Source organism: Crocodylus siamensis, chromosome 7 (assembly GCF_052110815.1).
Source record: "Crocodylus siamensis isolate JL-2025a chromosome 7, ASM5211081v1, whole genome shotgun sequence".
NCBI classification, from domain to species: Eukaryota; Metazoa; Chordata; order Crocodylia; family Crocodylidae; genus Crocodylus; species Crocodylus siamensis.
The window spans coordinates 75,340,648-75,355,999 of NC_143401.1; the positions used below are offsets into that span (position 1 = coordinate 75,340,648).

General features: G+C 38.7%; 1 protein-coding gene across 1 annotated transcript in view; it reads right to left on the reverse strand.

Annotated features, from left to right (window-relative positions):
- Positions 1 to 1,700: 1,700 nt before the first annotated feature.
- Positions 1,701 to 15,352, reverse strand: part of MGMT (O-6-methylguanine-DNA methyltransferase) — a 307,777-nt gene continuing 294,125 nt past the window's right edge. Inside the window, exons 5-7 of the mRNA XM_090057514.1 lie at positions 9,065 to 9,160; positions 5,456 to 5,531; positions 1,701 to 4,896 (exon numbers count right to left, since the gene is read on the reverse strand). Of these exons, the coding sequence (XP_089913640.1) occupies positions 5,490 to 5,531; positions 9,065 to 9,160 (138 nt within the window). The 3' untranslated portion in view covers positions 1,701 to 4,896; positions 5,456 to 5,489. The remainder of the gene's footprint in view (positions 4,897 to 5,455; positions 5,532 to 9,064; positions 9,161 to 15,352) is intronic.

Here is a 15,352-nt window from a genome sequence, read left to right on the forward strand (position 1 = left end):
AGTTGGTTCAGGGCATGCTCCAGGAGCATGCCCTGCACCACTTTTTTCAGGTTTTGTTGTGTTTTGTTGATACCCAGATTTCCTGGTATCAAAAACTTACAGTCTCCAGGGAACATTTTTTTCATTCCTAGTGTGCCCCCGCAGCATCTCAAACTGCTTTGAGATGCTGCAACGGGCACATGCTCATTTGCCAGGACGTGGCCCAAAAAGTGCAAATACCTCTACAGATGGCCCTAGGCAATGTGCAAGATTTTGTGGCAGACATAAAAAAGCTGATTCCTTACCCATTCTCTAATGCAGTGGTCCTCAACCTTTCTAGACTTGAGGCACCCTCCTATACCTTTCCTGAATTTGGCAGCACCCCAGATGAAAAACAATGTTTTAGTGCCATAATTAGTTATTTCTGTATGTGAGCACAGTGGAGGGTGGGGTGCATGTTGTGCTGAGAGTATGAGAACAGGGGTGGGAGACTGGGCAGAGTCTTACCTGCCACAGCTTCAGCTTCCCCTGGGGCTGCAGGCTTTCAGTGGGGACCCAGAGCAGAGTCTATTAGCCTTGCTCACCCTCTTACATGTGTCTGTGATCTTCCTGTAGATCCTGGCTGTAAAAGCCTTAATTTGGCTTTGGCTGTGAAAAGGCTAACAAAATAGCTATAGCCACACAGCAGTGAGGAAGGGGAGATAGGCTTTGAGAGAAATCCTGACTCTGGCTGAGCTCAGAGAAAAGAGCCTCTGGGTGAACCCATGCTGAGCACAGCCCCTGCTGTCACTCCAGCTTTGCCCTTCTCTGCCAAGGCATAGCTCTTTCAGCAGTGGGGTGGGGGAGAAAACATACTGACAACTGGGGCGGAGGGGGTGGAGAGAGAGGAATCCTACTTGCCCAGGCTCATCTTACTTGAGGGGCAGCAGCTCCAGCAAAGTGGGCTCAGGTGGCTGCCACTGAGGAACAGGCAGTGGCATGGACTCCCCGGGGCTGCTCTTGGTGCCTCATTTGCCCCCCACTCCTGAGGCAGGACTGTGCCTTCCATGGCAATATCTCTGTGTGGGGGTGTCACTGGGGTGTTTGTGTCTGGATGTCACTCTCCTTCTTCCATTTAACCCCTCCTACAAGTTTCCGCTCCAAAGGTGTGCATCAGGTGCAGCAATCCCATTCTGTTAAAGATCATTTGTATTTATATTCCACAGGCTGACTACACACGACATAAAGTAGGACGATAAAAATCAAAGTAAAAAAAATTAAACAGATTTCTAAATGTAAAATAACTATGTTCAACTTTCTGAAAATAAATCAATTTAATATAAAATATAGCAAACCCAGGATAAGGCCTACACTTACTTTGAATCAGTAAAATTATTTTAATTAAATAAGAACTTAATGGATAGTCTGATGCATTCGTTGTCCAAGTCAAATCACTGACCTGGGAAGTTCCTGGGGATTCATCAAGAATGAGCTGTTGGACACGATAAAACAGTTTTTAAAGCAGTAGCTTCATCTGCAGGTACAGAGAGAATATTTTCTTCAATTTATTCAGTAGTTTTGTTCAATGATTAATTTATTCAAAGCTGGAAAATAGACCAGGAGTTGAAAAAGCAGGAAAGCTTGTTTTTTTCTTTAAATCACTGAATACATAGGAGACGATAATATCTGCTACTTCTAAAATGTTGCAGGACATGATAACGAGAAACAATCAGTTCAGTTTTTTCAGTACAGAAAATACTTCCTTTATTTAGTAAATAAGTTTTAAATGCAGAATATGTTTGGATAAACTTTTTCTCCCCTCCATTACACATTTAGCTCAATTCAACTAATACAACCATTTAAAAATGTACAAAATGACAATAAGCTGAATTCTTCTTTTCATCAAATCCAGATAAACAAATCATAAATAAAAAGTAAAATAATGTAGTAGATCATAATGCTACTTTAGTAATATATTTATCACAATTTTCTAACAATAAAATATGTATTGATACCTTATGTCCTGCTACTTAACAAGTGGAAGTGCTAAAATTAGCCTAATGGCTATCTTTATCAACATCCCTTAATAATTACCATACAAGAAGTATCAATCTTTTTTAAAGAAAACAGAAAAGTACAATGGAAAACAAGATTAAAAATGATTATTAAAAATTGGTTTCCTTTTGGCTGATTTAAATCATGCTGCTTGCTGATTTAAGTAAGTCCACCCCAATTAATTTTAAATTCTCTTTTCCCTTAAGTTTCAACTGAGAAGGGAAAAAAATGAATGTAAGACCTTCTTAGAAAGGTATTTTATTCTAAAAATGTCAAAGATTTTGTTTTCAACATCTTGTCTAACTGGAGAAAGAAATTCTGGTGGCTGGAAAAGTAGTGAAATATACGTCAAAAACCAAGATGGTGAATTCTGAGCACGAGGGGAAAAAATTAGTCAGACTGTTTAAAATCCTGTTTCTTGTTTGTTACACCCATTTAATTTCAATGAGCAATTTACATTCTGGAAGAAGTATGCCTTTGTTAAAAAGTCATTGATTTTCACTGATGATATTAGAAATGCAGAGACATGGTCAGAGATGACCAAGCAAATCCTAGGATATTCAGGCAAGACATTTAGGCTATTTCCTAGGTAAGAAACAATAGAGAATGATAAGACGTAGGAAGAAAACATTTCTTTACATCATAATGTTACAAAAAGTTCAAGCCTAATAAAAAAAACAAACAAAACCTTAAAGTACCTTTACTATGAGTTTGCTCAGTTTGGCCTAGGTAAACAGCTGCTCTATACTTGTCATACAATCATAGAATAGTAGGGTTGGAAGGGGTCTCAGAGGGTCATCCAATCCAATCCCCTGATCAAGGAAGGATTGCCCCCAACTAAATCATACCAGTCAGGCATTTGTCTAACCTGCCCTTAAAAGTGGTCAAGGATGGAGATTCCACAACCTCTCTGGATAAACTGTTCTTATGCTCAACCATGCTCATAATTGGAAGTTCTTCCTAACATCTAACCTAAATTTCCTGTAATACTGTTTGAAATCATTGCTCCTAGGCATACGTGTGCAGTGACAGAAAATAGGTCCTTTGTTGCACTTAGTGTGTGTTAACTGCACTTACAATGCTAGTGTCAAGGGTTCAAGCAGTAAAACACATGCTAAGTGCCATCGTAGCATAGCAAAGTTAGGTCTTTTCTGGGGAAGAGTATCTCTATCTTCAGTGGCTCCAGTGATTAGGACATGACTTAGGTAGATAGTAATAAGCATCACCATGCAACTGCTCAGAAAACTTTCTAACTAATAACAATTCTTCCTATGATCTATATAAAACACCTCCTAAGTGTTATGCATGACAAGGCTTCTAGTCTACCTGCATCCTCTTTATAACAACCCTACAGGTACTGAAGACTTGTCAAGCCTTCGTCTCCTACCATCTTCACTTTTCCAGAGTAAATAATTCCAGTTCTTTTAGCCTTTCTTCATAAGTCACATTCCCCAGACTTCGATTTACTTTTGCTGCTCTACACTGCACTCCAAATTGTACCCACCTTTCTTGAAGTGGGGGCCCAAAACTGGATACAGCGCTTCAGGTGAAGCCTCACCAAGTGCTGAATTGAAGCGGAGATTTACTTCCCCTGATTTGCAAGTGCTATTCCTATTATTACGGCCGTGTACACTACTGGCCTCTTTTCAACAAGAGAACACTGTTGGCTCATATTCCACTTATAGTCCATTATCATCCCCAGGTCCATTTCTAAAATACTGGAGCCTAGCCAGCCTACTGAAACCTACTTTCATATCAGTAAAACATGGGTAAGACCTACTGCAGACATTTTGCTCAAGTTTGCCAGTGAAATCTCCACCAGAAGCAACTCTGTATCCTGGGTAGCCATTTGAGAACCAGGGCCACATCAGCTACAGCAGTGCTGACTGCAGCAGCATGATCAGCTCTTTCTGCACACCCTACAAAGGCAACATTCAGGGCTTCTGCCCTGATCACCCTCCATTATTTATACTACTGTTCTCCCCTACTCATCAAGCTATGAGGCTGGTATCACCTGTTCCCTTGGCCTGTTCTTCCAGACTTATGCAGAACTTGCTTTCATCAAGTTTTCCTGATGTATAGTTGGAAAAGACCTTTTATCCCTAGTTATGTCTTGTGCTATAAAAAGAAATGCAAAACTCTAGAACTCTTGGTTCAGAGATGATACCTTTATTAGACCAACTAAGAAATCACAAAAAAATTATCTTTTTCTGCAAGCTTTTGGGCTCACGCGCTATAAAAAGGAGAGCTATATCTTTATAAAAACGTCCAGCTAGCTTACACTAGATCTAGTCATTTCCATGCTACTTACTAAATATAGGTTTATGTGACTATTCTTTTAAAGGGTCTATTGCAGTGCTAAGCTTTATTAACACAAACTACATTTAAAGAGAACATCTTAAAACATCTTGAATCTGTCCTAAAGTTAGCCATATAAAGGGACAAGCTGCCCAAAGCAAATCTCAGAACTGACATAGCCATAGATGGCCGTGACAACATTGTTAAATCCATTTCAGTCCTGATCTAAGGCCTGCTGCATCAGGAAGTATTTCACATACAGGTGAACTGGCACAATCTGGTATGTTCTCAGAAAAGCTGACTGTAGTCACAGGGACTTTCAACCAGAAATCTGCTGTTTATAGCTAAATGTGAGCCCACAGGAAACTTCTGTTACTGTTACCTTTATGCTTTTCCAGGTAGATCAACAGCCACATTCTTCTATTTTTTCTCAGAATTACTTCTTCAGACAGGGTCCTTTAACTGGTGGAGGAGCTGTGCTCTTCAATGGTTATGTGGGCATATACCATGAAATCCTCATCCTCTCAAATACAGCAATAACTCTGGTGTATAAAATACCAATGAATGCCCAGGTAAAGTACATGTCTGCATATCAAAGATACAAAGACAAATTTTACCTACATATTACTACATCTCCTTGCGAGAGTGTGAGATAAAGGTGTGCAAGCTAATTTGCATACTTTATAGCAAATAATAAACAAAAACAAGAAATTGGAGTCAAAATAAAGCTAAGCCATGAACAACTGTGGTCCCAACTACCTAAAAAACATTGATATACTTTCATTCCCTCCAACTCATTGGATCACTCAAGCTCAACATTGCACTTAATCTACCTTGTCAAGGATCACATGGATTCTTCCTAAAACAATTTGTATCAAAGGAACTGTGGTCACATTTTGGTGTCTAGTGGAAAGAAAATGTAACCTAATTATAGATTTAAAGGCCTTCTCCACTTTGTCATTGCTTAGGAGTGAATGCTGTTTTCTAAAACTGGACAAAATACTTCCTCTTATTGCTTGAATTACTATTACAACTGACAGAAGAAAAATCAATGCTCCCTTACTGGGCAGATGGTTTACCAAAATGCAGGAAGCTTAAACCATAGAAAAATGATTTGCCTAAAAGTAATGTACACACCACATACCTACTCAAGGAAAGCAGAATAAGACAACATCTTCTCAAACAAGCTTTTCTCCATACTTAGTTTCTTCTCTTTGTTTCTGCAAGGATTCAAAATGTTCTTAGCTTGACTGATGTGAACTTTGACTTAACTTCACACATCACATACTTAAATAATACTTATTCACCTTTTAAAATATTATATATTTAAAATTACTCTTATAAGTCTCCTCTGTCTAATAGACTCTTAACTATTTCAGTTGTCTGACCTGAAACTGAGTATTAGACCAGGTGCACTTAACACCTGGCTGATGGGCAAGATCCAGCCCCTAACACTGTCATTTGGCCTGCAGGACTCCCCACAGATCCTGTAGGGAGCCCCATAGACCATGGCCCTGTGTGCTAGATTGGGTGCTCAGGATGGTGGGAGGCCTGATCCTGGCATGCAGGGTTTGGGCAGGGGTGCCTGGGGGGCCTGGAATCCAAACCCTACAGTTGGCATGGATTGGGCGCCACACCACCATGATTGGGCTCTGCACCACTACTGCCTGGACAGGATCAGATCCCAGGGACCTCTGCCAGCCCAGCTCAGCTAGGGTTGGGCTCTACAACTCAGCCCCGTGCCATTCAGCTGGATCACAGGAACAAAACTATGAGCACCACTGTACTAGACAGACAACAGACAATAATGGATCATTATAATTTACCAACTATTCTTTCCAGAAAAAATATAAATGATGAATTTCTCTAAAATCATCCCAAGTTCCTGTTGGATGTCAGCTACACAAGACAACTTGTTTCCAAACAAAACGTTGTAGCCATCTTTCTGTTCTTAAGTTCCATATTTATTCAATTTTAAGATGACGTTTCCCCCCCCATTTAATATGGGGAAATAAAGCCTCATCTTAGAATTAAGTATCAAGTAACAATGCAGTCAGAAGAGGCAGCAGAAATCCATTTTGTGAGGCTCAGGGAGGTGCAGGACTTGGCATGCACCCAAGGAAGTATGGGTCAGTGTGGGACTCAGGATGATGAGGGACCTGGCGTGGTGCAGGACCCATGGTACAGAGTGATTAGGAACTCTGTGCAAAGGCACAGGACCCATTATAGAAGCACAAGATGGCAGATGGCAGGTGGGGGAGGCACTGGTGGAGGACAAGGGATCATGCTGAGGCTAGTTGCCCCCCCCCACCCCATTTGGCCCCTTGCTGCTGCTTTCTCCAGTGATAGAGGGTGCAAATTTAAGACAACCCTCCAATAATTATAATTTTCCATATACGTCTAACACATTTTTAATGGATGGAATCTATTGGGGGGGGGGTCACCTTAACCTTGAAGTTGTCTTGGATTTGGGTAAATACGGTCATTTTAATTTTTATCCTCCTTCCCCCCCATTCAAATCTGATTCATTTCCACTTTTAACAAAAGCACATGTACCTTCAAATACCTCAAGTTTCCTTTTGCAGCCACAGGATGATAATGACTCCAAATCCTATAGAAATGTACTTTCCCTTTGGAACATGTAGATATAAAGAAGTAAAATTATCACCCCTAAGGGGCTTTTTTTGGCAACCCAGAGCCACATTTGTACTTGGTATTGCTTTCCTTAGCCCTAACCACTTGTTTGAAAACTTCTTTAGTTAGTATGGGATTTATTTGTATTTAAATCCACATCAACTTCACAATCCCCTGTTGCGATCTGTGTTACCATCTACAAGGATGCATAAGTCACAGGGAAAATCATGGTTTTATTTATGCAAGATGAACCATTAAGGAGCTCTGCTGTATAATTTTTCAGATTTCCATATATAGAGCCTCTAAAAAAGAATCTGTCTGGAACACAGGGTAAAACATTAGGGCTTTTACTGCAAATAACAATAGTAGGAAATGGTATAAGGAAAACTAATTAAAAACAGAAATGTAATGATGGAAGACAAAGATGAGACACCATCTTGGGAAAGTAGGAAACAAATGAAATCATCCTTAAACTGATTATATAAGTCAGCCTGGATGTTACTTTCTGTCATGTGCATTATTATGGGTACCAAAGCAACAAGGCTAGTTCGCCCAAGCAGTATAAATTAGCCCATGCTGAGCTCCATGATGCTGTGACTACACTGTTTCCAGTACCTGAGCTAGCTCACTAACAGCTAGGTGAGGGCTTTCCACAATACCACAGACAAACTAAATTAGGAAAATCTGGATCTTTTTCTTAGAGCAGGCAGCTGGGGGCATTTTGAAACTCAGTTTATAGAAGAAAATTTGTTGTTTAATTGCCTTTGCTGCTGCTGCGTCATGTTTGTTTTCTCACAGAAGTTTCCTAGGTTGATTCAAATTAGTGGGAATGGCCAGATAAGTTCAGTCCTGAATGAATACAATGAATCCAATGTACAGTGAAGCAGTTAACTGTGGCAGCATGCATATGGCCATACTTAGGACTTCAAAACTGGCATTCCGTTAAGATGAATATGGAAAGTTTTCTCTTTGCTTGATGGTATCTTCTCTCCACCAGTCATGTGAACTCAAGAAAATAACTGACCATGTGAGGAAGGGTAAAAACAAGAATATGGATACCCAACTCTCACTGTTTGCAAATCACTTTCAAATAATGAGAAAAGGAAACTGAAACTCTATTAAAATAACTGATTGTTCAGAATATTATAAGGTAGAATTTCCCAAAGCACTTAAGAGTATAGCTAGCTATATTGCTGAGGCTGGGATCACCACAGAGTCAAGCTTTGCCTACTCACTAAAGCCTGGAAATTAGGCAACATAGGTGGTGTAAGAAGGTTTTGAGGATGAGCTCAAGGAGCACATAAGAACAGTGCTGCAACCTTTCTGAGTTAGAGTGGTCCTGGGTTAGCAGAGATGCCTTAACTCTCATTTTCAAAACTGACTTAGGACTTGTCAGTACAGGGAAACTGCATATGTATTATAGAAAAAGCTAATGTATGAACTATTCTGGAAGTTTCCCATATGGATGTTGTATTGCAAAATAGAGGTAGTATTACCCCCCAGTGCCAAACTAGGAAAATGGCAATATATTTTCTCCAGCTTGGCACCTTTTCCCATCACCCAAATGCAGTGACATCGACAATAAAGGTATGAATGTGGCAGCAGCAGTTTTTATCATGACAGGATAGAACAAGTATGCTAATGTTACTGCTACCATTCAGAGGTGCCATCAAGTTCTGTCTATGAGACACCATCTTCTAAGCACTTCTGTGCCAGATCCTGGTCATACCCTGTGCCCCTGCCATCTACTTTGATCCTTCTTCCACCTGGCTAATAAATTTTTCAGAATTACTTTGTTGGACCTTTTCTCACCTCCCTTGCTTTCCTAGCTGGGGCTACTGGTTCCCTCTTTTTTCCTCCTGTAATATTCACTTCTGTTGTGGCTTTCATCACTGTTCTTATGACTCCAAGATGTATTAGATGTTTGACTGCTGTCTTAAACTAAGTATGGCAAAACCTAAATGTTTTACATTTCCCCCAAGCCCCCTGCTTCTTCTTCATCAACCTCTATTTTCAAGAGTGCTTTAGACTGGATTTTCAGACTCTTGAGCACATAAAAAAGGAGTCAGTGTCTCAAGAGTGGTCAGCCCCACTTCACTTATGGGTCACTTTTTCAAACCTCAGTATTCTCTTCCTCTTGGGGGTTCCACAGGTTTGAAACAGCTCCAGTGACATGTATTTCTTGCATTCTCAGCTCTCCTCCAGTCATCAGTTCCTGTGGAACACAGAATTTGAGAGGTCATGATTATGAGGGGCAGGTAGTCCAGCACATTGCCTGGCTCAGTGCTTTGAATCTAGCCTTTGAATTGGGTTGAACCCAATCAAAGGGGAGCAAGTACACAAACAGAGCTTCAGCACTGTGTATTTAAGTCGGTCAGTGTTACTAAGCAGGCAGCTTGTAACACTTCTAGCAAAAGCATCATCTCACTCCTAGCAAAACTGGGCGGAGGAGAGAAAAGATCTGTCTAAATGAGTCCAATACTGATTATTAAGGTCCTAAGAGGCGATCTAATTTAGCTATATAAAATCATGAAAGGGGAAGAATTAATTGATACTAATGAGTTATATGAGATATCATCATAATTAATTCCTAAATAACAAGAGGACATGGGCTGAAGTGAGAGAGAAAAAAAATAGACTGGCCTATATATCATAATAGATTACAAAGAGTATTTGAAATATGAAAAACTGCCAAAGTCAGAAATGGAAGGAAGTTCAGATACCATTTCAAAAGGGAACTGAGCATGTTTCTTTTCATTTTGGACATGAGGACAAAAATACAGCCACTTGTTCATTGGAGGGGAGCGGGGGTAGAGGGAGGAGGAGAGAGGGGAGTTAATCAGGAAAGCCTAAATTGGCCCCTATTTTCCAGGCTTACCAGGGCAGGTCTTGCTGGACCATCTGGTCTTTTGGAGAAGTGCATGCATTCCCAGTTGTATTTATTTGAAAACATGTAAAGATGTGAAAGTTCATTTAACACTTTGCCGCATGAGCTTTTTAGAAAAGATTTCGGACCAAATTCATCCCTGGTGAAGTCAATGGATTTACACCAGGAATGAACTTGGTCCAATCTGTCTATCAGGGAGCACAAATACAACATACTTTGGCAGTTGCTAGGGTAACTGCACAGATTTTATTTTATTTTTTTTTCTAAATAGCAGAGCCGAGTAAATCAAGGCATAAGCTCCCTGAAACTTCTCAGTGTATTAAGTTACAATTCTTACATTACTGCAGTAACTTAGGCAAAGATTTTTTTTCAAATATTCTCATTTTTTTTGTGTGACACTCAAGACTATAACCCTTTTTCTACTCCATTTTGGAGCTACTTACTCCTCTGGTGTATAAATCACAGGTGACCAGTTATATGCTGGAGGACAAAAAGCTTTGATGAATCACAGAAACAATAAATTATATAGGAAAAGGGCATTCTTTTTTTGGAATTCCTATAAAATTATCATCACATGTTGATCCCATTTTACTGAATATGAATCAAAGTCTCCTAGAGATTAATCCTGGAAAACTGGGATGAACAATGGGTTGTTGCTTTTGTACATGTTATTTAAAATTATATGCAGGGTTAACACGCATTTGGGGGAGATTGTGATGGGAAGGGGTCATTTTTTTTCCTCTTCTTCATTTATTAATTAATTTCCTTTTTACTATACTGTGAAACCCAAAGTATTCTACATGTCTAGTAACGCTAGAAAAGACATTTCATTGGCAAATGACATACAACTGTCTGAGATTTGCTGAATGCAAAAAGTACTCGTAAAAGTAAAGATGTGTCATGCTTCTGGTTAGTACAATGTACAAGGTCGCTTTAAAAATACACACTTTAACACAAATGAAACTGCTGGTTCCTGAATGCCTCTTATTTTGTGGCAGTATGTATTGTATGATGTACTTAATACCAACTGCTGGGGAAAACACCTCCAGAGACCAGATTTGGGGTTCCACATAAGCAAAGTATTACAAATTGCTCCATACCTATATACATTAGCATGAATATGGGCTAGATCCTGCATCACTGAACTCAGTGCAAGTTTTTCCTTAGGCTTCAAAGGCTTTAAATAAACAACAATAGGAAATGTCTCCAGCCCTGTATAAAACACAGATGTAGCCCCTAGGCCATTGGTACAGGGAACAGGGATCTCATTTTTGGAGTCAACACATTTCACCTTTGTCAGCTACATCAAGAAATCAGCATAATTTTTCACTGCTAATAGAAAAGTATTTGCAATATACTGAATCTTGCAAAATTCTTTTTGTTGGCATTGTTTACATTTTCTATAGAAAAGATTGCAGGGTTTTCTTCTGTCAACATTTTGCTTAATGTCAACATATTAAATCACAAAAATGCGTTGGTGTTTTGGGTCAGAATGACACATCCCTCTCTTTCTTCTCTTTGTATGTCAGTTGGGGAGTGATCTGGGCTCATGCGCTCAGTTGTAGGAGATATTCTTCCAGTGGTGGTGTCTGGCTCCTTGGTAAGCTCTACAGGCAGTCGTACTGATGGATCTGGAGTTGCCTCAGGCTTTGTCACGTGGGCAGGATACTGATGGACTGTCAAGAGTCACATACTTCTGGATGCTATTTCATTTTGACTTACCTTTAATTTTAGGGAATTTTCATTTTTGCTCAAAAGATTTCCATATAGTTATGAATTTTTTAAAATAGCATAGCTTTTTCCATACCTAGTGGAAATCACCCTTCCACTGAAACTTACAAACAGCCCACATGCTGATAAATGACACAGAAATATTGGGTCCCAGATTTAAAGTAACACATATATTTTTATATTATTGTGAAAGCTCACATTTTTTGGCAGACCCAGGGCTGTTCATGTCAATATGTACAGAATATCTGATGTTGAAAGTAGAAATGAAACAGGCAAAAGCAGAGACCAAAGCATTACATTTGATGCTTAAAATCAAGTTCGCTCATAGAAACAGTAGTTATTCAGCTATATAATTCAATATCGACATAATTATTTGAAACAAGACATTAATATTCCATAGCTGGCAGCCCAGCTTGGGAAGGAACAGTATATGAATAAAATATATTGTAGCATAGCATACTAACATATAGTGCAAGGACAATGTATACAAACAGTACATTAAGAATGATGGAAGACAACTAAAAGGCTTGGAAAAACAGAACCCATTTTAGCAACTGGTTTCAAATTCCTTATGCCTGTAGCCTGTCTGAATGTTAAACATTGTTATATACTTTTCCTTGTGCCACTTCCTATTATGATAATGTTTCATTAGCTTGAGAATCTGACCTCATAATTTTGGACTTAAGAAAAAAAAGAAAGACAAGTTCTTGTATTCAATGTGAACATCTTGCTGCTTACACTCTTGTTTGCCAGGTTCTGGGCTCCTTACGCACACAGATAGTGCAGTGTCAACAAAAATGCTACAGTGACATTTCTCTCTCTCTCAATTACATGTAAGCTTTTCACTGCCAGTATAAAATACATATTGTGCTCTTGCAAGATTCATTGTACTGAGGTCAGCTGGAACTTATTGTCCTTGTTGCTTTAGAAGAAGACAAAACTGACATCTGTAAGACTTGCTGTTAAATAATCCAAAGCAGGAGAGGTACGGAGCAAAATAGAAAAATGAAAATGTTAGGGCACTTTGGTAGAAAATAAGTAATTTAGATACAATGTACTGATGTTTGCTTGCCTGGAACTTTGCTATTTTACCATCATACTGTTCCAATAATGTAATGTTATTAACCAAATACTCAATATTCTAGATGTTTTAAAATAAATGTTAGTCTCCCAAACCTTCTCACATACATATAATTAAACATTAACAGGAAATTGTTGTTTTAAATGGCAATGGCCTTTCACTGGGTTTGCCTCACAATTTAGTATTTCTGTCAGCATTACTTTCCCATCCAAAGGCTCAGTTACTGAATTGCATTGTTTCAAATACCAGTTGAGAGGGCAGATACTTAAGACTCTAATTAAGAATTAGAGATTCATTTACAGACATCTCATGTTAATAAGGAAAAAAAAAAAAAATTCAACCAAACGTATCAAATATTTAAGATACAGAAAAGCTTATAAATTGTATAAGCACACTCAAAACAACAGGCTTGTCTTTCTATAGTGCTGCTTTTACATGGGAAAGCCACTTGGAAACAGGCACAGAGCTTTACCTAGAATGAGTTGCTGATAAATCTAATCCTGAAGGATTGAAAATGAGGTAAAAGAAATTTTGATGAAAATTATGTACATGTACTTTGACAAGCTCATAAACACTGCAGCTATGATAAGTTTTCTTATTTTTTTTAAGACCTGACACAACTGTATAAGCCCAAACTCTAATTTTTACAGCCCTGGGTTTGGAGATCTGTCATTGGGAGATATAATGGAAAGAATAATTGCTTGGTAGCTGCACAAACATGAGATGTGTTGTCAGGCTACAGTTTGGAGGCTACATCTGGCTTCTAAAATGATTGATGCTGTCTCTGTGTGTGATTTGGGAAACCATTTTTTTTTACTAATGTAACTGACATTCTGAACTTTCTCACATTCAGAGCAATTAATTCAATATTGCTCAAAACTTTTTTTTTTTTTTACCCTTACATACATTTTTTTTTTTTACATCTTTCAAGTGTGGATATTCAACATGCAATAATAGTAGTGAAGGTAAGCATGTGATTTCAATTTGAAATTAAAAGTCATGTCTGAATAACAGAACCGCATTCTCATTTCCTAATACTCTGGTTTTTACTACTTTGCATTCAACTGTGAAAAGTCTTTTAAAACTCTGAACAGCAGTAAAACTTGAATGAATTTTTGACCCATTATTGCATAGCGGGTGCGCTTTCCAAGTTCTAGAGACTGCCAAGTTCTCCCCACCTAATATTTCCACTTTAATTGTGCCACTTGAGAAATTTACGTGCCTCAAAATATGGCATGAATCTTACGCTTATTGCAGTATCATTAGCAGCAACATTTAAGCAACATCTGTGTGCTATAGAACTAATTGAAGTAGCAGAAGTGGCAGCTGTAAATCCACAGGAAGATGGCAGTTTGCACCCAGCACTGCTGAGTTAGCTAGTAACTGTCAGCCTGTTCCTGCAATCTGCTCTCGAGTACTATGGTACAGGCACACAATGTCCAAAAAAATACAGCGAGTAGGCTAATGATCCTATTAACCACTTTGCTGCACCCATTTGGCTGTTTTTCCAGTTTCCTTGTTGAATTTCATTATATATTTCACCATTCCAGTAAAAAAAAAAAAAAAAAAAAAAAAGAAGTCCGGTTTGAAGCACATCTGATTTTAAACTACTTATCTGAACTAAGTGAGGTTCATTTGGCTGATGTACCCCACAATTATTTAATTTAATATATTTTCCAGTCCTTCCAATTGTTTAATTTTTTTTATCACATGCTCTACTGAAAAAAGAACTTTTACCAATTGGTAATATTGGTATTTAACACAATTATATTTTCTTTCCTTTTCAGTAACTGAAAATTCAGGAGGGGGCAGGTTGAAGTCAGAATAGTGGGGGTTTTTTGGGAAGGTGAGGGGGTTGTAATGATAGGGTTAAAAAATGTCTTCAGCCATGCCATGAAGGTTAGTTTGCTAAGTTAATTCAAGAGGCCTGCTGCACATTAGTAACAGCCTCGCCACCTCAGCTGATTTAGCTAATTGGTGATTACAAAAGAAGCAAGGTGTTTAAAGTAGCATGTCCTGGTATTAAAGAGTAATCCAGTCACAGAGCACATTAGGCCTTAAGGATGTCTTGTAGCATTACCAGTATTTCCATCTTCATTTGCTTCTTAAGAAAAATGGTCTAGAAACCTTGTAAAAACTAAGCTACACCTAGGAAAGAACACTAAGTATTAACAATAAGCATTTTCATCTGAATGCAGCATTAGTCTTGTATATCATTTACTGAATACATACAATAGTATGTATACAGCTGACAGATTCATATCTGTTTACTAAAGCTTACAAAACCTGGTGCCACTTTGCTTTTAATTCCACTGCTTTCACTTGTTTCTGTATTGGCACTGCACGAATGCGTTTTCACCCTTCACTTGGCCCTTAGACAATTATGTAACTTGTATCTTTAGAAGCACTCAAGTGTGCTGGAAATACACAAAAGAAGACCTCTTTCAATATATGATGACTGGTGTGTTTGCCAACAACCCAACTTCATTAGAAAATTGGCACGTCCACTCAACTGCCATGTGACACACCGTTAACTGTGGATATTTGTTGTCTTAATGCACAAGTACTCAGGGACTGAACTGATAAGGGAAAAACTGCTCTGAATCTGCTGAACTACACGCTTAGGGTGGCACAGAACCTTGCAATATTGAAAATCAATAGTCATGTGACATTTTAAAGGTGAAAGGTCTCTTGAATTAACTTTCTAG